The 23,739-nt window shown below is 39.3% G+C and overlaps 1 protein-coding gene across 3 annotated transcripts; it reads right to left on the bottom strand.

Annotated features, from left to right (window-relative positions):
- Positions 1-2,015: 2,015 nt before the first annotated feature.
- Positions 2,016-23,225, bottom strand: LOC121859899 (cellular retinoic acid-binding protein 1-like). Of its 3 annotated transcripts, none has more exons than XM_042356858.1 (5): positions 21,800-23,225; positions 10,590-10,673; positions 7,426-7,595; positions 6,756-6,857; positions 2,016-4,169 (listed from the first exon to the last, which is right to left on the bottom strand). In XM_042356858.1, exons 2-5 carry the CDS (start codon positions 10,657-10,659, stop codon positions 4,113-4,115), a joined length of 399 nt encoding a protein of 132 aa, XP_042212792.1. In that variant the 5' UTR covers positions 10,660-10,673; positions 21,800-23,225; the 3' UTR covers positions 2,016-4,112. The 3 variants fall into 3 exon arrangements, with proteins under 3 accessions (XP_042212792.1, XP_042212791.1, XP_042212790.1); XM_042356857.1 differs by lacking the exon at positions 21,800-23,225 and adding an exon at positions 18,749-18,853; XM_042356856.1 differs by lacking the exon at positions 21,800-23,225 and adding an exon at positions 18,749-18,826 and having other exon boundaries at positions 10,590-10,739.
- Positions 23,226-23,739: the final 514 nt, after the last annotated feature.

Here is a 23,739-nt window from a genome sequence, read left to right as displayed (position 1 = left end):
TACACAAGTAATGGGCTTACATATGTTTTTAATTTACCTCTGTAGAGGTAAGGGAGCCAAGGGTTTGTATAATCCTCTAAAGAGTCTATCGAGACTGAACATAACTGCAAAAAAGTAGTTTGTTCTAATACCGAACCACCTACACACCCACATAATTAATCACTTCCATATTTTTTACTTGTAAATTTAACTTGTAAGACTGAACTGAAGTGTGTCTACCGCTCTTATAGATATATAAATACAAAGTGTGAAGGAAAACAATTAAAATATTTAGTTTTTACAGGGAGACTTACAAATTATTTAAAACAAAATAAAAATTCGTATTTAGGTTAACCAAAGTTATTATTTTTTGTTTACTTTCCAATAAAGGTAGTATCCGAGTTTTGAAAGGAGTGTAATTGGAAATATCATTATCTTCCACTTTTAACAAAATTTAAATTAATTACTGGCAAAAGTTAGTTGAGTTCTTATATAGCACATTGATGCAGAATTTTTTTTATTATTTCTCATGGGATATATTTCCTGAGGTTAGTACAGTACAATATTATGCAATGAAATACATGATATACTGTATATTTATTTTTTATTTGTGCAGAAAGAAATAGACCTTATAAGTTACGACTATTGTCGGGTTAAACTTAGCTTTAGTAATAAGTAAAGAACACTGAAGCCGCTAACCTATGAATTTTTTACTTTTTATATATAGAATAATGGGTGTTTTATTACATCGAGATGGTGGTGGACCAACAAAATTTTATGATTTACTTTCCTTCAGTTTTGAAATATTAGTAATGGCGTAACTCTTGCCAGACACTATTATATTCTAGGTAGTTTAGAAATGCAAGAGTCCTTACCTGTCACCACTTTTGGGATAAGTTAATTATTTTTTCGTGCAGTACTAAAGGTTAATTCACTTAAATACGGGTTGTTTTTTATCTGCTGAAAATAAAATATGAACTTTGAGACAAACGACTATCCCGTTGTATGATTGCAGTAATTTCGTGACAAATGGCTTGGTGACTTGTGGCCACCGATATAATACTTAAAGACGACGGAACCTATAGTATATACAGTATATATAGTTTTATTTGTTTAACTTTACCACTGGTGCTGGAATGAGTCAACCTGCTGCTAGATATACAATAATGACAAGAATCTCAAGGAATCTTTGTAAAAATAATCAGCATTTTTTCTTGCTATAACGGGTGTTATATGAACGTACCTAGTTCAGGTAATTTCAGCGTAGTTTTCATGGTTCATTCTGGAATAAATTTGTGCAATTGTTTAAGTCAACCAATTACTGGCATTAGTTGTCGTGCGAAATTCTGAAACTGAGGACCAATTGAAATCTACTGCATATTGTGAGAAATGTGGTCACGTGTGTCTGCCAGCAAGTGACCGACTCTCACCAACCTTGACAAAACTGAGATTTACTATTTTAATTATTTTCTCAGTTTATAATTGGTGTAAGGATAACTAATTATAATTAACGTTAAATCAAACATGTAAATGGTGAATTTGGTCCATGGTTACGTAACTTGTTTCACTTTACAAGAGGCCAAGTGATTTCAAGATCACGCCGAAGCTAATATCCTTTTTTTTTGTCACTGGAAACAAAAACTTGTTTCTGAACAACTCGCTAATAAACAACAAATATTGATTTTCCAGATAAAAACTTACCACTCCAACAATCCTCTAGATCAAGTGCAAACTACAATTGTTTATTTCCGCAGGCTTCGGCTGCCTCACACAAAACTCCACGCACCCCCACCTCTCACTTCCGCCGCTCACGTGGGGCGGTGCGCTACTGCTAACTGTCAGGCGTGATCGACAGATCGTCTAACATAATAGCAACCGCTAATGTTGGCAATGTATATACTTATATACTGATATATACTTATATTAGTATATAAGATAAAATTTAAAATAGATATTACAAAAGGTAACACCCAACGCCTAAATTAAATTCTCTGGCAGCGTATATCATGTCAGTAGGTTGAAATAAAACATTTTGGTTACATAATAGATTAGCTGTTTTTTTTCTTCTGAAGCTTACTATTCGCTCCTTGTAGACAATAATGGAGTGACTATAATAGCACAGATTTTTTATTTTATTTTAGCATGAGTTTCTATAATGCATAATTACAGTCCTAAAGTATTTTACTTATCACGTGCATTTACTGTTCACTGAAGTAAGGTAAAGTTCTAAAAACATATCGTCGGAACATTAGCTAGATGTAACATCATTTATTCTCTGGTAGTTCTTCTGTGACGGTGCAATCATTGCTCCTCAAAACACACTCCGCACATTTTTTTGTCATGCTTTATGTTATTATACTAAGATAATAGCAACATTCCATAAGCATCTAAGTTCAATTTCCTAATTATAGGCAGGTGGTATAAACCAAGGATAAAATACCGTTTTTAGTCCTTGGCCTGCATAACATAAAGGCGGCGTCACACTAGTAATAGAGGCTGGTTTTCGAAAACCACTATTGTATTATATTAAAAGTTAAAAGAAATAAAAAAAAATATTAATAAAATGTACAATAGATAATTTGACTCAGTTGTATACATCTTCCTCCTTGTCCGCTTACTAGCATTTATCTTTTTATTTCCACAATGAATGGAACTTTAATTTATATACACATGTGGAAATTTATTGAAAAAAAATAGTGTTAATTAGGGATAATCTTGTTAGTTTAATCTGATTCTGCAGTTCAAGACGAAACTTTCTTTGTTCTCGCCATTCAGGAACTATAATAGTCCACAAGCGTTTCTTCTCACGTTTACACTTAACACAATGCAAAGCAAAAGTTGTAAGTGCTAACAGTTCATCGCCAAAGACTTCATAGGCATCAATCTTGTTACTGTTCTGGTTTGGCTCCAGCAGCTCCACTGCGTTTCCAGTGATAATAGTATTCCCGTCGTGTGAACACATTTCTTAAAAGCTGCGGGTAAAACCACAGCCGAAAGCGAAAAATGCTGGTACACGTGCCTGTGTGGCACCGCCTACAGGCAGTTTTGGCTGATTATTAGACCCTGTGATAAAAACAAACATGTCCTGACCGGTGCAAACGGGAATATTATCAAGGATATGAATTAAATAAAATATCATAGATTCTATCACCTATACAAAACAGCTGTATATTGTGTAAAATATTTATATGAGTTAACTTTGTTGCTGCACATCTTTCTCATTGGCTGACGTACAAACTATTCATTATCCCGCTGTATTTATGACTAAGTATCCTAGAGTTTAGCATTTAAATTGATTGATCACCAATAATTCTATTGAACGTGAAAGTGGGTCCCATAAGCATGACTGCCCATTACGGACAGTATGGATCCAGCACACAAGAGGGTAGCATGGCCGGTACTCGACAGCCTTCACTTCCCCAAATTATAGTATGCTTTTTAGGTACCCATTTACAGCTGGGTGAACTGGGAGCGCCCGGGAGTCGCTTCCCCGGCACAGGAGGTGAACGTTGTATCCGCTCGACCGCCTCACTCCAATAATTCTATGACCGACCAGATAATATTAATTCTATTTTCTTCTGACTGACATGAAATTAAATGCACAAAAGTAAGGTTTTTTTTCTCGCTCCTCCCAGGACAGAGTATCAGCCAATCAGACACCATTCCACCGGTCCATCTCAGTTGTTTGTGTCTCAACTCTGGCTTAACTCCAACTACTATTCTCAATAGCAATAAAACTTAACAGTAAAATTATTGTCTCAGATTTTCAGTTCAGAACTTAAAACTGCAATCAACTTAAAATATAATACTGTTTATAATTCTTGCTGAACTAAAATCTACACTACGTGAAATCTGAAGAATGTTGTATAAATGTGTGATGTTTGGTCCTCTTTTTGTGTTAATACTGAGAGAAGAGAGTGACTTCCGTGGTAAGTTTCTCCTTTTGTATAAATACTGATGATGAACGTCACCTCAGTGATGATCGATCCTGCTTTATCATAACTTTTGAGAGAAGAGCCTTAACTCCGTGATGTTTCATCCTTTATACCAGCGTAGAAGACAGTCGTCAACTTCTTAGTGTTCGATCATCATTTTGTAGTCACGCTTGAGATAAGAGCATAAACTGGGTGATGTTAGATCCTCCTAAAGTATCGGTGACACACGATCCCAGACTCCACGTGAGTTAAGGTCTGTAAGAGGAATATACATTATGTCACCGAGTACTGGCCGGATCTTTGCCGTAATTTGTACTCTGTAATAAAGGAATTTAACGTACTGTACTTAGTCTAAAACATATTCTATCAAGTAAATTTTAAGGATTCGCTTTCTGCAATAAAACAACAAATGTTTCATAATACTAAATTATGATCTGTAATGATAAACCATTTAAATGGATCTTGTTTCTAAAAGTCTGTTTCAGTAGAAAATTAACCAACACAGTTTAATTATATTAGACAGTGTTGATCATACAGACAATCTTCACTGTTCAAATAGCAAAACCTTCTGAACAAACCTTTATTACCTGGTGGGATGAGGGGCTGACAGTGCTCATTAAGAGGAAAAGATGGGTATAAGAGTACCAGCTGAGGTAAGAGTACCAGCTGAGGTAAGAGTACCAGCTGAGGGTAAGAGTACCAGCTGAGGGTATAAGAGTACCAGCTGAGGGTAAGAGTACCAACTGAGGGTATAAGAGTACCAGCTGACGGCATAAGAGCCATAAGTAACCTCTCCAACAATCATGTGTAAGACTCTCCTAACCTAACCCTACCTAACCTAACCTATCCTGACCAGTAGAGTACAATAGTAAAATAAGTGACCCTCTCCTTAACCTTTACAGTACAACATGCAGATCTCTCCGCCAGTGTCCAGGTGACTCAGACACAATGACTCACTAATGAGTTTATATGTGTGATTCTAATCGAACATATGGGGGTATCTGTCCAGGATGACTGACTTTATAGACTTGTGTTATTGTTTGGTTTTTGTTCATCAGGATTTTCACCAATGTTTGTTTTAACACAGTTTAGACACCAGGAGGGGGCTGAGGTTTATGTAATGTGGTGATACAAGAGAATGCTAACGATAAATTATACAGGCAGGAAAACAAATGAAGAAGTCTTAATATTAGTTGTAGCCAGACCTTCACTCACTACACCTGCTGGACAATAATCGCTGCTGAGTCTGGTGGCTGTTGCTGTTGTTGTTGGAGTGTATTAACGTGTCAACTACCAAGGTCTCCAGCACAGATCACCCGGACAGTTTTGACACAAAGTAACAAAGATAAACAATCTGGTAATACGGCGGGTCGGGCAAATGGTGCTACTTATAATCTTGATCTGCCATGTTAAGTACACTAACGCGCCATAGTTTCGATGCACCCTCTAAACCTACTCCTGGCTCGAGGGAAGTCGTAGTCAGGGCTGCAAACCGAACGGTCCCTCGTGTATAGTGATGTTAAGTATAGTGTCCTCCCAATACTGGCCAGATATTTTGTAAATAATATTAATTATGTGATAAAGGAACATCCTTCCTTCCTTAGGCTTTAGTAAGCCCCTTTATAATATTTATACTGTATATACTTTTCACACTTGCCAGATGCTTCTGGTGTTATTGTACAGGGGTACCTAGTGACAGCACTAGGATCCCGCTTCCTCTATCAAGGAATAAACAATTGAAATTGAATTGAATTGAAGTATAGTGATGGTAAATAAAGTGTTGTGAAGTCACTAAAAAAAACCTGTATCGTGCATATATTCTCTCAAATATTACATCATGAACTGCTAATCGTACAATCCAGCGAAGCTTCGAGCTACGACATTGCACCACTGAACGATGGGTGGGAGGGGGAAGAGAGAGGGGGCGTTCGGTATGAAGCCAAGGCTACGACTTCCATCGAGTCAGGAGTAGGGGGTAGAGGGTCCATCGAAACTATGGCGCGTGAGTTACATCTGTCTTGAACTTTAGTTTATTTCACTATTTAATATATAATTTCATAAAATTTTGATAAAATTGAACACAATATATTCTCACCTTACTTATAAGCTGTCAAACAGCAGAATTGTGTAAATATTTTATAACTTAATCGGCGTGTAATATGTATTGCCCCGCCGGGCGGCCAAGCGGCGCAGCCACACAGCAATCACTTGTTGGAAATAATAAAAGCGGGATAGTCCATATCAAACAACTACCGTAAGAAAATCTGTATGTGATAATAGTTGAAAATGGTAGACATCAGGAATTTTACGGGAAACAACAACTTAGCACAATGAGTGAAATGTTAGTTAACTAGAATGATGTAACATACCCAAACGAGGCGAGTTACACCCGCAGACTTCTCATGAATGACCCTTGCAGTTTGTACTGGACGTTCAGATGAACAGCTCACTCATTTAGATAAATACCATTTTTTCATTCCTGTTATCAGCGAGTTATTGTTGTTATTTGTGTTCAGTGTTATAGACCACCATCCAACCTATCTTGAGCTCACTCACTGTCATTATTCTACGACCTACACTTGCACAGAATATAAATTTGAGACTTCACTTATTTTACTCGATAGTAAAGGAACCTGATGTATTATAATGTCGCGTCACCCAGTGAGAGTCTGTGTCCCCCTAACCTGGCACATTATATTATATTAGCGTAGGATTTTAGTCCTCTAGGAAACAATACACAAGCACTGCGGGGCGGGGGGAGGTACAGACTCACGGAGGGAGGGTGATACATGAGGCGCGGGTAACACAAGAGGCGCGGGAGGAGTAGGGACCAACACCCACCATGACGAGGCTGTCGTCGAAGAACTCCCGGATCACCTCCGTCGTGTACGTGTCAGATCTCTGCGTCTGCCTGATACAGTCGTTCTCGATGGTGAACACGTTCTGAAAAAATATATTTAGTTCAGTTAGTTCGTCTAGAGAGTGAGAGAGATAGATATCAGGTAACATTTCTTTCCACTGTTTGCCGATTCGACTCCGATCTGCTATCTCCAGAAAACACAATTCACATGTTTTTACTGTCTGAGAAGAATGTATTAATTTAAGACTATCTCCACCCTTGTCTCTGATCTGAGTCCAACGACGCTGAAGGTGTCAGTATGTGACCTTTGAACCCAAGTCGTCCACCCTCCCGAGATAAGGGAATAAGGAAGTTATTTCTGACTGTCTTCACCGGTAACCTTAACCCTTAACTTTGACGCATACCGGTAATGCGATCATACCCCCTGCGCGCGTGTGTGTGTGTGTGTGTGTGTGCGTGTGTGTGTGCCATCTGAAATGCTTCCCTATACCGCAGTTTACTTGTTGCTGGGTGCGGACGGTCAACCCACCCACACTCACAACCATCCAACAACCCTCTCTCTACCATCCAACTTCACCAGCGTCTGCCCTCATGACCATCAACACCCACTCACCCTCTCTCACCACCCACCCGCCCTCTCCTACCACCCACCTGGGCCAAACCACCCATGGTCTCTGAGCTGATAACCTCGCCGGGGGTAAAGTTGTACTCGATGGTCCTGATGAGAGTGTTCATGCGGATGGTCCAGCGGTCGCCCTCCCTCACCACCTCCACCACCGGGTTAGACGACGTCACCATCTTGCGGGGGATCATCGGTACTCCTGAAGGTGGGGGGAGCTTAAGGTGAGAGTGTCTGGGTACATTACTGAAGATGTTACTTACTATTATGACGTAATAGAGGGGGATTAGGATATAGCCTGACTTACTGTATGGGTTTGGACGTATTGGAGAGAGGCTTAGTATACTGTTTTAATACACTGGCTTAATGTATGGGTGTATGTACGTTACTGAAGGGGTTACTTAATACAAATGACGTTTAGGAAGGTCTTAGTATCCTGGTTTGTTAAAAAGGCTTGCTAGATAGGATGGCTTAAATTAGATGCCTGGTGGGTGGGTTAGTAAAACAGGGTAGTATAGTGTAGTGGCTTGGTGAGGTGGGTAAGCAGAATGGCTTAGCACAAGTACACAAACAGGCGACACTACTCCATATACATCACAAAACACAACAAGTATCTATCACTCTTTCTCCGCATAGCTCTATCGTTGAATTTATTTAGTTTATGTTTCATCATCTCGTATTCCTCTCATCATTCGTCAACAGTCAGGGAGTATAATTATCTAATGACGTCCCGCGGGTTGTTGGTCTGTGCACGACAATTAGCTAAAAGGTCGATAATTTATATTGTTGTCGTGCACTGTATTGTAGTCACTCAATGGGGGTCATTCATAGATCCAGCTCGCAGTAAGCCATCATGAAAATATAGTTAGTTACACTTAAAACAGCATCATATATAAGTGGAAGATATGTACGGTATTCTTTATTGTAGTATAAGCATGTTATATTCCAAGGGGCGCCGCCAATACTGAATGTAAACAATGAACGGACGAGAAAGCTGAGCGCAAGTTTCACACAACTTAATGGGTCAAAGAACACGCACTCTGAACCATTAATAAAACCACAAGGAAAGCGTACGTGCGCCTGAGCCTCACCTGCGCATATATCGTATCATCAAAGCTGCTACTGCACGCATGACACGCCACAACTCACCACCGCACGATCACATCTGGCCAGCCTTGGTACTTGAACTTCAATGACAGAAGTTTAGCAATCTTGTTTATATGCTGGCGGGGCTGTCGATAAACTACGTGGGTTAGTTTGAAAGAGAAAAACATCTGGGCGGCGGGCGAGGACTTGCTGATGAGGGGAATTTAAGGTGTGACGTATCTCCTCGGAGGCTTGGCTGCTCCTCCTTCACATGGCTCACACACTTTTCTGTTTACTTTTCATGTGGCGGACTCTGGCGGGTGATGTGTGCATTTTAATAACTGCAGGCACCCTGGGGGAGACTACATGACCACGGCACGACAGCGATGTTTTGAGAGGCATAGAGAGTTACTTCTTCAGACCCGCACACTGTATTGTTACTGTGTGTGTGTGTGTGTGTGCTCATTAATTTTATTTATACAAGACTCAACTATATAAAGGACGGATAAGAGAGAGGCTATAAAAGACATGATTATATTATAAGAGAGAGACACTAAACGGACACACAACACCAAGAAGTAAGGCATCTATATTAATACATTGCAACATGTTGAGTGGTATAAAGATAGCAATTCAAGAATAACAAAGTGTTTGAAGGTAGTAGTCAGGTCCTCCACCATACCAGAGTCCACGAGGTTACAACTAATCAGTAATGAGGAGAATACTGATTATCATGTTTCTTTGAAAACTTATTGTAATATATCTCTATAGAGGCTACCATTATCAAGCTGGATTCTATCTATATTGGTCTGAGTTATCATATTCAAACACACACACACACACACACACGCGCGCGCGCGCGCGCGCGAAGACGCCCGCCACATTTTATATCCCTTCTTAGAGAGTCAGCTGAGAATAATAGTGGAGGAGAAAAGCACAGTACTAGGGTCCTGAGTAAGACACAAGTACGTCGAGGAAATATCAACACGAGGGTGTGTGTGTGTCGTCGCGCTTGCCAGTGTGGCCGCAGGTCCACTGCTGCATCTCAGCTTACTCATGAATGTAAAAAAAACTCCCATAACCACAAGCAATTACGTAGTCCTTAACACACACACACCCAGGTGGGGCGGGAAGCTGCCTGACACTTGACTTGTACACTAATAAGAGAGCTTCAGGGAGCGATGGTTATCCCAGGACATTCCTTCACTGCACGTAAGCTAGAGGCAGGACACTCATTAAAATTTATTCTCTCTTTATTTATCTTTATGTCCCCGTCGTGCAGGAAGGCAGCAACAAGGGGTGTGGAAATAATGCCCACTCGTCCGTCCGTCCGGCCGTCCGGGCATCCAGTGAACATAACTTGAATAAATAAATATGGATTTATATAAAGTTGGTGGGTGGACATTACCCCAGATGAGTTAAATGATCCGTTTACTTTAGTGTCTACCGTCCGTCTGTGTGTCCATGGGTACGGGAATCACAAAAGACTGGTACGATACATTCTCCCTTAATGGAGAAATGAGAATGCATCTCAATGGCTAAATAAAATTACGAACCTTAGAATTTTTTTAGACTAAGCTCCGTATGTCATTAGCATTCTAGGGGGGACAGTAGGAGTGGCGAGCAGCAGAGGTACGCCATCACCCGCCCGGCATCACAACACCTCGCTGTAATTAGTGCATCGACGTCACAACAGATGGCGCGCGTGATGAGTACTAACATGACTACACCCCCTGTATTATACATAGGCTTGTCTCCCCTTATACGTGGTGTTTCTTAATAACTCCGCAACAAGGGCTTACACACACACACACACACACACACACACGCTTACTAAATTAAACAATAAAGTATAAGCCACAACACAGAAACAGAAAAAAAAATAAGTGAACCAAAACAAGATATGTCATACTGTGAGAAGATATACAGTAGAAGTGGACTAAGGACACAACCTCCCCTGGATACTAAGAGTGAAGTAAAGATGACCAACTACAAGAGAGATGAAACTGTGACGTCTTTAGGTACTGAGTGAACAGGACAGAGTTACGACAGATACAGACTGATGATGAAAGAGAGAGAGAGCGAGAGAGAGAGGGAGGGGGGAACTTACCAATAGCCTTGAGGAATTCGTCGAAGTTGTCTGATCTTTCATGTTGATATTTACCCTCGAACTGCACCATGACGATGACGACACCTGGCGGAGGTAAGAGACGAGGCGTTAACACTGTTGTGGTGGCTCTTGGGTCAGATGACATGTAACCTGTGGATATCATCGTGTAAACATTTTAAACCTCACAGCCACTATGGAACCTGGTTATATTGGTCTGGTTTGCTAATAGTAACGCCAGTGTTAAATTGGGCTTATTAAAGATCATAATAACCCTTAAAGTAATGATCTAGTGTGATAATATTATCAATGATGCTAAAACAGTAGTCAAAGTAACTATACATACTTACATTTGATACCTGACATATTATCTGATTAATAAACTGTGTGTAAATCACTACTATAAAAAAACTATGTTAACCTGATGAATTAATTAACCCTAAAACGTCGACATCTTCCCGTGTTTATTATGTCGGGCAGCAGAGAGACACGTGAGGCGTCGACCATCAAGACCTCGAGGTATAACGTGTACAGCGGGACCTGAGGCGCGGGGCTTGTGTCTCCACTGTTAATGTCCACTACCCTGCCATAAGTTATTCATACCCTGGGCTAACACACTGTGCAACCTCCTACCTGTGTTCGGCGGCATATGACATAAGCTGTTGCGTCGCCAGGGATGTTATTACCACCACCATCAATCAATCAATCAAATAATAAATCAAGCCAGCAAACAACCCATCAATCAATCAATCCTGTCTGTTGTTTTTATATCATATGATTATATAGATTCCAACAACTGAAAACCTTTTGCCTTGAACACCTTGAATAATTTAAGCGAATATTGTACATCTTACCATAATGACTGATCGCTCCGTGTCAGGCATTAGGAAAAGCGTCCTCTTGGTCACCACTACGGTACGACCAGGCCCCGCGGATTGGTCGTTCCTCACATCACTATTTAATAATAGCACGTTATCTCTTACCGGGACTCTCACCTGCTCATTCATTATCTTACACCACTCACCTTTGAGTAAGTTTATGTGTGCATGTACGCATGTATGACCGTGAAAGCGCGTGTATCGGTGTAATCGTGTGTATGTGTTCGTGTGTATCCATGTAAGTGTGTGTACGTGTACCTGTGTACGCAAGTGTATGTGTATACATGTGTATCTTGTACACGTGTATTCACGTACGCGAGTATCAGTGTACACGTGTGTACGTCTGTCTGTCTGTTCCAAGTTAAATTTTCCCTCATACATGATACATGGAGAGCTTTCGTGATGTACTGACCAGCGCACGTAACATCCGGGCTGTACACCTACCGGTAACTTAGTTCACCTTTAAACACTCTTCACTCCATCACTGTGGAATCAAGCCCTTGACACAATTATCAAGAACAATGGAGGGATCCCACATAGTTCACTGGCCTTCTTCCCTCGGTATGGCCACCTCTAGTTTGGGTGGCCATTAAGTAAATAAGGTAAATATTTTATACGCATCCTTGTATTGTACGAATATATACAGTATCTCAATACGTCTACAGTTACTTATTTTTTTTTTTTACACTGTATTAAAATATCATGTTTACTGTTTGAAAACTTATAGTTCTTATTTTCGTGGCTCTTGAAGACAATTTAACCCATCCAAACCCAATGTTAATGGTTTACCAGCATCAACATTTCTAGGCCAGCGGGCGCGTAGTAGAATCACAGAAAACGGAGAGGGTAAACTTAGCTTTTTTAGAGTACGCGTTGATCACGTCGCAATTGACCAATCCCAAACAGCTTATAGTGAATTCTAAAAAGAAACATCTCCCCACTGCTTGATATAACATGCGTGTATTAACAGATACCAAGAAATCCTCCCATGAACTGACTTACTAATGTTCCTTAACATAGATCGAGTGTGTGAAACATTTAGGAATTACTTAAACATTCTGAACGAAGATGTTTACACCAAACGCGTCTTATGAATAGTCGCTGTGAGTGAGCAAAGGGTCTCGAGTTGTGTGATTAAGGTTCAATGGTGGCCTGAAAAGGGTACGGCGGAGCTCTAGGAAGGGTACGTTTGTTGTATGAAAAAAAAGAAAGCTGGTGGTTTGAAAGGGGTACACGTACAGTCCCCTTCACTAGTGCGTTTACTGAGGCTCATCATTTAAGCATTCCATAAATCATTACATTGAGATATTTATTTTAATATCGTTTTACTTTGATTCCATAGTATGTTCTGTCGGATTGTAAACAAACACAGGGCTGTCACACTGCACAAAACCTGACGAGCCCCTGTAAACGCACAAGTGAAGGGGACTGTACACTATGAACAGCTATGATCATGGTCTGGAAAGGATACTATAATAATTTCAGGGGGATGCGATTCTTGTCTCAATAAAATAAACACTGTGGTGCGAAAATATTGGCCTGAAATAATACACCAAGATGTATGTGGTATAAAATAATATAACTGGCTTGAAAGAGGCAGAAACAGTGGTGGACAACAAGTGTATGGTGTAAAGGAGCCTTACTACTTTGGAAAAAAATTGAGGATATCTCTGTCTGGCGCATAATGTTAATGTTAAAAAGACTGAGATACATCTAAAAGCAGTACATTAATGCTAATGCTTACATATCACTGAAAAAAATTAATCATGCACAAATTTCAAGAAGTGTTCTCATCAACAAATTCTAATCATGACTGTTTTGTACAAGTATCAACAAGTGACCCAATACACAGGCTAACAAAGACTAGATAACCAAAGTAACTTTATAAACTATTTCTAAGCATAGAGATTATCCAAAAAAATATATATATAAAACAATTTCATATGCGAAATATAACTTTGTAAATCATATATCAAGTAGGCGCCAAATTAGACAAAAAAGGGCGACTGAATATGCAAATTTTATCCACGACAAATTTAACTTCGTCAATTATGTATCAATTATATATCTAATTAGTTATAAAACGGCCCTTAATATATAACCATCTAACTATATGCTCTGACTTCGACAAACTTATACATATATTAACCACGAATAAGATGTGAAAGTTGAATTGAAATACACATTCAAACCACGACAGTTATATAACAAGCCAGGGGACATATTATTACTGTACCTTGACATCACTCGTCAAGCCATGGGATTCATACACACGTTGAGGTGCACAACATGCGGTATGCATAAACACGCCCACATACCCACTCACCCCGTTCATAAACAGATGAATGGTGGTGAAGCGTACGCACGCACACACACATACACATACAAACGCACGCGTGTCTGTAAATGGTGAGGAACACTTCTACACAACGCACACATTTACACGAACATCTCCTCATAAGCATGTGTATGTAACTGAACACACATACACTCCTGTTAACTTAACCACATTCTTGTATTTTATCTCTGTACTGAACCTCCCCCTCCACCCGCTGTCTCATCGCAGATTTTTTTGTATTGTAACCGAGTATCACTTATATATATATATATATATATATATATATATATATATATATATATATATATATATATATATATATATATACAGTATATATAATGTTCGTAACATCTACAGCACAGCCTCCCGTCGCATCAAAACAATGGCGATACTCCACTAGACTGACAAAACGATAGTTCTTTAGCTCGTTTGTTTACTTTCATCAGTTTATATCACACTACGGACAGTTGAGGTTGTGACGCTACATTAGGTGTGTCTCCAGTTCACAACACCATAATTATGACATTCCTGTGTCGTAAGCTGAAAGTATTATTATGACAGTATAGTTCGTAAAACCACATACTGTACCTGTATTCGTATCTGTAATTGTTATTTTGTGACTTAACAAGATCACCGGAAGCTGCCATACACACGTTCGTCAGGTTTATACTACTGAGCTAAACATAAAAAAAACTTGCAATCAAAGTCGAAGACGGTGCCAGGGTGCCAACGCTTCGTTTCTTCGAGGCCAGACCATCTATAAATGATGGTTTCTTAGCTTTAGTCTGGATTCTTATCCGTTATGTCCCCCCCCCCCCCTCGCGTAACTATAAATAAGGATTTGGGTCTATCTATGGTAAGCTCAGGAGTAATATTTGACACACTTCCGGCCGCTACCTGTACGCCGTAGCTGGACTGAGCCAGTTAGAAGCGGTCTCACAGTACCATGCAAGGACAAAAATTAATCTACGAGTCTTTGAAAATCCGGAACCTTAGCTACATGATGAATGTCTAGTGTGTGTTGAGTGACAGCGAAACTAATAGTGCTGAGGACACATTAAACTGCCACACAAACCTTACGACCAAAATTACTCGCGGTACCCCCCCCCCTCCAGCTGCTGACTTTCATTGTTTTTAAATAACTCCTGTTTAATAGTGGCAATTTACCATCAATGTACAGTGCATGCACACTATCCTCTTACCGCCTTCCTTTATATATCATGTAATCAAGTGAAATGTGTTAGTTAATGATCATAATGGTCGTTTATCATTTAATCACAAAAAAATCACTAATAGATATTATCTACGTATCCACATTGTCATGGTGCACACAACAGGTCCTCAGACACGTAAATGTGTTCCATCTTTTCATGCGTGAATAAATTTAAATTATTAAAGAAAAAATCAATCTTTTACAAATCACATATTTCAGTTGTCAGTCAATACACCGAAGAAAAACAAAGGTAAGAGGGGAGTGTTGCCGCCCCAGTACCCAGTGTAGCTAAGCGTAACCCGAGGCTGAGCGGGAGTCTTAACACCATACAAAGGCAGGTTATCTCACGCCTGGCTGAGGTGTGTCACGTGCTCTAACCTCTTAGGATTACACACACACACACACAACACTGCCCGTATGACCAACATGAAGGACAAAGTGATTATATGGTAAAAATGGAACGGGTAATTACCCTTTTAGTGAGTTTTGATAGTGATAACTGAAAGCGGTCTAACACTGTGTTCGTACAGACAACATCAAGAAGCATAACAATATTGTAGAGGATAATGAGGGGCGATAATCTTGCGGTGCGTTTAGAACTACAGGAAATATGCGTACCAATTATGCAGTCCTGTGGCGAGTCCTTGGAAAGCGAAGTAATGAATGATAATGGGCATAAGAGTACATGGTTATATCTTTTCGTCCGTAATTTCATATATTATTTTGGCGAGGGTAAAATACTCGGCACACACTATTGTATACTAGTACATACATGCTTGTTATTTTTTTAACGCGTCAAACCTCAAGATTGCAAGAGTGTCGTCAATATATTAGGAATTATCGCCTGCCATTTCTACATATTTTGATCAATCGATGTACTGTACGGCTACAAATTCAACCTCTTCTCAATAATTTCTATTATCCCATTGGTCTTCCGAAGACCAATGAATAAAGATATCCGAAAATAAGGACTTACTGTTCAGAAAGTTTCGTCAAATTTGTGGATTATGTAAGTAGTTTGAAGATACGAACACCACAGTGTCAAGAAAACCCGCTATCTTTACATGATGCATAATGACTATCGGGGTTATAAAAAATATTACTTTTACTATTAAAAATAACTGAGGAGATCCAAAAGAAAATGCTCTCTCTCACACACAACATAACTAATATTTTCCCCCACTCTTCAGATAAGGGGATAATATAATGCCTTACCTTTCTAATTAGTTACACATTATATAGTATAACACACTGAACACTAACAACATCCTCTCTTACTCGATGTCTTGGGTTAGTTAAAGAGATGTGATCATTCTTACTTTACGACGCAAGAAAAAATCACAAGGTAAAAACCGTTACATTAGGTATATTAAGAAATCCTTCAGTCACGAATATAGCTGTCCACTAATTAGCAATAACAGTACGTATATTAAAAATCATATTATCTATCACAATTGGATGGAACTACATTATATTACTGAGAGAGAGAGAGAGAGAGAGAGAGAGAGAGAGAGAGAGAGAGAGAGAGAGAGGACCAGCACACAACGTCCCCCTTCTCAAGGTTGTAACAAGTTACGTAAACCCGCCCACTCCACTCCGGCCTCGTCTTCCCGTGACCACTTCTCTTACGCAGTACTGACTGTACTTTATACTCTCGCTTCGTTTTATTATTATGAATATCTTTCTCAAATTCGCCTTCCTATTAAATATTAACTCAAAATAAAACGCAACATATACAGTAATTCATCATTGGTCCACATTCTTGACAGTTTACATATTCACAATGCTTAAAAATCTAACATTTCTTTGGTACAGATAATAAACAAAACCATCCAGACATCAACCCCCCCCCCTCACCGTTTATATGATTTTTCACAAAAGAAAACAGATACCAAATAATTAAGATTAATCGGCTCACTCCAATTGTTGAACTTCGACGTTTCGTCGAGACAGGTTCAGCCAACTTCAAGAAAATCTGTACAACCCTTCACGAGTTACAAAGTTCACACGAAGAATAAGCCACTAACACAGACTATGATTCTATAATAACCCCATTAACTCTACTGGAGACAAAAATATATAATATTAATTACTCGGTCCAGGATGTTTTTTTTTCAAATGCTGTAATAAAATTTATTCGTGCTACAATAATTAAATGATGTCTCAGATCCAAGAAAAATGCAGCTACAGGTAACTGAAAATCCACGACTGTTTACTCTCCGGCAGTACACAGGGAGATATATCCCACTTGGACGATTCCCATCTTGACGATCGCCTGTTCTATGTGATTTAAATTAACCTAACCAAACATAACTTAATCGTGTGAGTGGGATGGCAAAAACTACATAAAACAGACAATCGTCCACAAGGGAATCGTCCAAGTGGGAAGACAACCATAGTCACAGGAAAGCCTGACTCTTTCATGGCGGGACAGCTCAACTCGCTTCATAAATTAAAGAAATATCTCAGGGCATCTTACTTGCATTTTTAAACTCTTGTATATGAAAAAGGAAGATGATCAAGCTCACTTCCATGCCATGAACGAGTAACAGTCGTACGTTGTCGAATCATATGTAAACATGAGCTTTCTCAATTGGGTGAAAGTAAATTAACGACAGTAAAGAAGCATTACGTTATCAATCAATATGTTTTAATTGTTGACATAAATATACTTTTCTTGGTGATTTATGCTAATATATATATATATATATATATATATATATATATATATATATATATATATATATATATATATATATATATATATATATATATGTATATATATATATATGTATGTGTGTGTGTGTGTGTGTGTGTGTGTGTGTGTGTAAAAAACATTAAGTAAATGTCTTTTCTGCTACCAACAACTGGTAAGTGACGTCCGTTACGAGCAGACCGTAGCATGATGCCTGTCCTTCGAGTATATTAACAATATTCTCTTCTAAAAACGGGCCCAAGAATACGTCAGTACTCAGTAGTAATATGGTGGATGTGAAGCTAAGTGTTTTGAGAAGTTAATAAGATAAAGTTGACAGATAACTTGAAATTGACCGAAGACATGAGAAGGACTGGGAATATCCACCCCGCCCCCACTTTCCAGGAGACCACTACGGTGTCAGGATGTGAGAACACCACATGTTAATCATGAATAACTCACCTTAGCTAAGGAATTTATTAAAGTTGAATGCCAGAATAGTTTCATTTTCATGTATGATATACTTACCGTCTTCCAGCCAAGTGAGTCTTGAAAATTTATTGGTTATACTGAGTAATTTGGCGAAACAAATGGACGGACAGCCAGAAATGGTATGTATATGTCTGCCTACCACAAGACTAACACAAAATGAAGAACCCCATGCATGAAATCATTTCCATAATTTAATCAAATAGCCAAAATTTCATTGTTTCTGCGACATCATAATTTGTCACAAGTGAAGGGTGAAACTAAACATGTCTTGGCTCTTTACCTTTCAGCTATTATCTTAATACCTGTAAGTATGCTCGAGAGAAAATCAATAGCTTTAAGACGAAGAAGCGGATACTTATATTGTTTGGTTTACATAAAAAATCGGTCAGGAGAAAAATAAATGACGTTTATCTTAAAAGTGAGTGAAGGGCAAGACTCCGAATCACCGCCTATTAAAATTAACTGTATACATCAAGCATCACATTTATTTTTCATTGTTTTAACGAAGCTTGATGTAGCTAGTGTAACGATCGTATAGCCACTGACCTTAAACGTGACTTCGGGAGAGGTCTGGACCCGAGGTGCAGTAGAGTTGGTGTCTGAAGGATTATAGGAGACAACTTGCGCTTCCCTGCTGGCAAGAGTGACTCGTAGGAGATGCTAAGCACTACACGTGCACTCCTTTTAGCTTTGAAAACCATGGTGTGTTTTACCTGATAATTATATATAATCCATTTAATAGTTTATGGAGTATCCTTATATATATTTCAATCAATTTATTTTCTTCAGCATCATGTGGAAAAATAGTTAGGAAGATTGTAGGGTTGGTAGTATTGTTGCCTCATAACACGGCAGCAGAGTCGACGTTCCTCGCGTACACTTGTCCAAGAATTTCTCTGATGTCTTAGGTTTCTCACATTGATTCATCCCTGCAGAGAAGTTACGTCCGCTCTACCAATTCCCTTTAAATTTCACTTTCTCAGAGTCCTTCGTATTGGTAAGTGAAAATTCGTGATTATTCTATTGCTTAATTGTGTATGAGAATTAAATTAAAAATTATCCATTTAACACATACTACTTACAGTTTTGTTACGATATTTTCTCAGTTTTGTTTTCACAAGAGCTTTATATGGTGTGGTGTGTCACGTGTGCACCTCAACACACCCCTTGAGCTGGAAAGTCAGGCAGGGTCGCTCGGCCGGTGTGTAGTGTGGATGCCATCATCCTCACCCAATTGTGCCGATCTTTCGACAATTGTGCACTGCTCTTGGCATTACTATGGGAATAGGGGACAGTGTTATGACTTCCTGGCTGCAACAGCAGCTTTTGTTTTGTTTCTACTGTGCTGTGGACCCTGGTTAGAGCTCGCCAGGAGATCGTCACCCTTCGTTGAGAGACATTCGCTAACTAATCGGTTTCCGTAGTACACTTCTGCATTTATTCTGTTAGTCCGTTGAAGGATTTCTTTATTTATTTTCCATCTGGAAAGCAATATGAACAAAATTCAGTTTTGAAATCCAAAATACAAATTGTTGGCACATCTTTCAAATGCAGTTATGATTATTATTTTAAGAATTATTTTTATTTAAAAAAAATTGTATTTTGGTGGTCACGAAACACACTACATAATAATGCTGTCGTACTCAGCGCTGACTTGCTGTTGAGTCATCGACCCGCGCACTTATCTGGCGAGGACTCACGGCTGTACTGCCTAGCCGCCTAGAGAACCGGACATATTTATCTTTGTTAAGCTTTCCTACACTATCTCTTGTCTTTTTGTAAATATCGGTACACAATCTTTTTAAGGTACATAAGAATTAATTAGCCTAACAACTAACTAATTCATGCGGACCAGGAACCCGCAACTACCTGCTGGTACACTCCAATTATCCCATTGTGGGCCAAGTGGGTGTCTCAAGCTCCTCTGACCCAACACTTCCATCTGCCCCCATACTGCTACACCAACCTGTCCCACTCTTTACCCTACTCCTTGTTACTCCCATACTTCAAGGGGAACGTTTTGAAAGGTATAGAAGGTGTTTCTGTTTTTGCTTTATTGGTTTCAAATTTATTCCTGACATATACAATATGCTGTACATGATTACAGTCATCTTTCATCCCCCCCAAATAAAACAAAAAATAAAATCTCCCTTATTTCTTATTAAATTGCATTTTTATTTGTATCTATTGAGCACATTTGTTCTTGAAAGAGCAGGGAAGCATTTTTGGTTTTATGGCTCCAGGTTTGAAATTTCACTTTTTGGTGGGGGGGTGGGGTCTAACAAGTGTTTTTTCTCAAAGGGGCTCCTGGTCTCCCCTACCTCCCACTGCTGGTGGGTATTATCTCAAATATGAGAGGGTTTGAGAGTTGCCTCTTTTCTTGTTTGTTCTGCCTTTCTATGAATGTCTCTTCATTATCTGTGAACTGCTCATGATATCTGTAGACAATACAGCGATGAACGGCAGCAAAGAGTTGGGGGATGGGGGGGGTTAGCATCAGCTGAGCGTTACCTTCCTCTATCAATGTTTGGACAGTACAGTACAGTACTGACTCACCTAGGTCTCTACCACACTGTCACTAGGTGAAAAGTTTTCATTGAGTATTATGTTTTATCGAGTTATTTTCTAGAGATTTTGACAGTTTTCTAATGATTTCTATCGACAGGTGATGTACACTCGCAACAAAAAGTATCAGTGCATACTGTAGTATGAACAATTTGAGACCAGTGACGATAGGTGTTAGGAAAGGCGAGTTGTTCCAGCCGTATGTTGGCAGCCCTGATTGTCAGCCTTATGGCAACACCTAGTGGAGGGCGTGGGGGAGGGGGGGGGGTTATGAGGATACACTTACCAACCTTCCCGACATATCACAGTGTATACGTATCGTTTTGGAACTCGTCGATCTCACCCTGCACCGACACTTTTTGGTGCGAGTATACATGTGGGAGATGTGGGGACTGGACCTTCACCAATGGCCTGTGTTTTCAGTACACTTCCGTCTTTGATCTGGTGATGTACTCATGGTATTCAATGTTGAGGCTGGCTGGTTGTTTTGGCGATTTTATATAGAATTGTGTTACTTGCATTTACCTGTTTAATGGTGATATTTATGACCCTAGAGTAACATAGTAAAGTATTTTCTATATATTTATTTTGTATTTAATTATTATATGTATTTAATTATTATTGGTGATAGGTATTTGTAAATATTCAGGGTAGATATACCTGTACATTTATTTAACTTTCTTTTCTCCAATCATCAAGTACTGTATTTACTTATTAAAAGGGGCTACATTCAATCAATATCTTATATATTAGTTGAAGTTCTTCCCAATACAAATATTAAGGACCATACAGTAAGTCTCGATATATGTGAGGGTGCATTCCTATATACCCTCGTATAAACCCAAATAGCATAAATTGAATACTACTGTACTGTACTTGTTAAATGGGGAAAAAATTAGACAAGTTCTATAACCCAAAATGAAAATGTCCCAGACACATTTTCAAGACAAAAAAAAACAAAAACAACCACCATAAAACAATTCAATATTATTAATAAAATAATAAATAAAGGGTACAATACTGTGTACTTACCAATAAGAGCAGATGCATCACCTTGGGTACACGAGATGATGGAGGTGGTGGTAGAGGTTTTACATAGTGGGTGATGGTGTTAGAGTGACATCTGCAGGGTCATCAGGGTTGGAATCCATATGAGGGAGTGTGACATCAAGAGGGCCAACATCAAGAGTGTTGCCCTCATCAGACAGCACCAGTGGTGAGGGTGTGCTAGAGGTTGAGGGGCCATGGGTGGAGGTGGAAGGCCTTAGAAATTGTAACAAAGTGGTCTGTTTTGCTTTCCATTGTTTTCACCATAAACCTCCTTGTTGACTGTAAGATTATCTAAACTACACTTAAACTGCAGGCTTCTGTCCAAACTGATGTCCATGTTCATTGCTTCCTCTGCAAGTTTTTAAGCATTTAAAAAAAAGATTGCCATTCTCTTCATTGACATGTGTTTTGCTGCTTCCACAAAAACTCCATCTGAACACCTGTTTAGAGCTCTACCCCTTCTCTGCTATGAGAGCTTGAGTCTCCTTGGGAAACTTAGCTGTAGCAACATGATCCGCACTTGCTGTTTCCCCAGTCACTTTCAGATGATGCAGGTTATGTCAGCAGAACCCTTTTCTTAACGCAAGTGTTCATAGATTTTCAGAGCCTCAGCCCAAATCCCAGTATATTGCAAAACCTGCTTTTCTTGTTTTCATGCTCTATGTACATTAAAAGTATCTTCTCCATCTTCTCAATCTCTGGATTTCTCACCTTCGTTGTAACTTTGGCCGAAAGAGGTGTTGCATGCTGAACAGCATACCATATCTTATCGGCATTCTTCTTAATATTTTGAATCGTGGATTCGCCCAGGTTGTAGTAACGGTCAAGTGCTGATGCTCCCTCACCCATCTCAATGATTTAAAATTTCTAACATTAGTACCAATGTTCACTCTGTTCTCTTCCTCTTCATGGATGAACAGGGACTAGAAGATAATGCAGGATGCTTGGAAGCCATATTATTTGAAAAATATGGATAATGGGTGAAAAACACACAAAATCATGAAGAATCCACAGGAGTGATAGACCAGCAGTCCACATGGAAAGAGGGCTGATGCGAGACTGAGCACAAGTGGACGGAAGTGACGCACACCACTCGAGAATAGCCGATAAAATATGACTCGGTGATGACGCACTTACTCGCATAAGGGTGAAGTTTGCTCGCATTAATTGAATTTCTGGTAGGAACAGGGTCCTCGCATATGGGTGAATGCACATGTGCTGAACTCACATATACAATATTGAGGACTTACTTCTTAAATACCTTGTACATAAATTTTTTGTTTGTTACGAGCCTTACCCCTTTGACTCGTAACAATACACAATGCTGCTTCTAGTGTGTTCGTCAACCCATCCTGCAACCTCCTAGGTTTTTCCACTCCCTCTTAAATTCCACTTTCAAATTACAGCAAACCCTCGATAACTCGGAATTTCGTATAACTCGACATGGATATGGTCTCGGAATGTATTATAGTATAACTCGGGAAATGTCGATATACTGTATATAAAATTATATGGGAAAATCTTGGCATATCTGGCCACCTGTGTCACCTACCATGTTTCTGTGTCACCTACTATGATGCTTCATTCTTTGCCTGCAGTGTTGGTAAGTGTTATGTTTTTACATTTAGTAATTACATGTACTGTACACATACAGTATATGGGTCGATAATTTTTTATTAATTTTTGTTCTTTTTGTAGGAGGGGAAAGTGCCTCGATAAGTCAGAATTTGGGATAACTCGGCAAGGCCAGAGCCCTATATATGCCGAGTTATCGAGGGTTTACTGTATACACTTGTAACCAATACCGTATGAACATTATACACAAATAAGGCATCACCTGCCCCACACTCCCAAAGTAAGAACATGAATGTAGCAAACCTCAAGCAGATAACCTATACTTATGTCCACATTCCTTATTGGCT

This window comes from Homarus americanus, unplaced genomic scaffold, assembly GCF_018991925.1.
Source record: "Homarus americanus isolate GMGI-L3 unplaced genomic scaffold, GMGI_Hamer_2.0 scaffold44110, whole genome shotgun sequence".
NCBI classification, from domain to species: domain Eukaryota; kingdom Metazoa; phylum Arthropoda; class Malacostraca; order Decapoda; family Nephropidae; genus Homarus; species Homarus americanus.
This window is presented reverse-complemented; position numbering and strand designations above follow the sequence as displayed.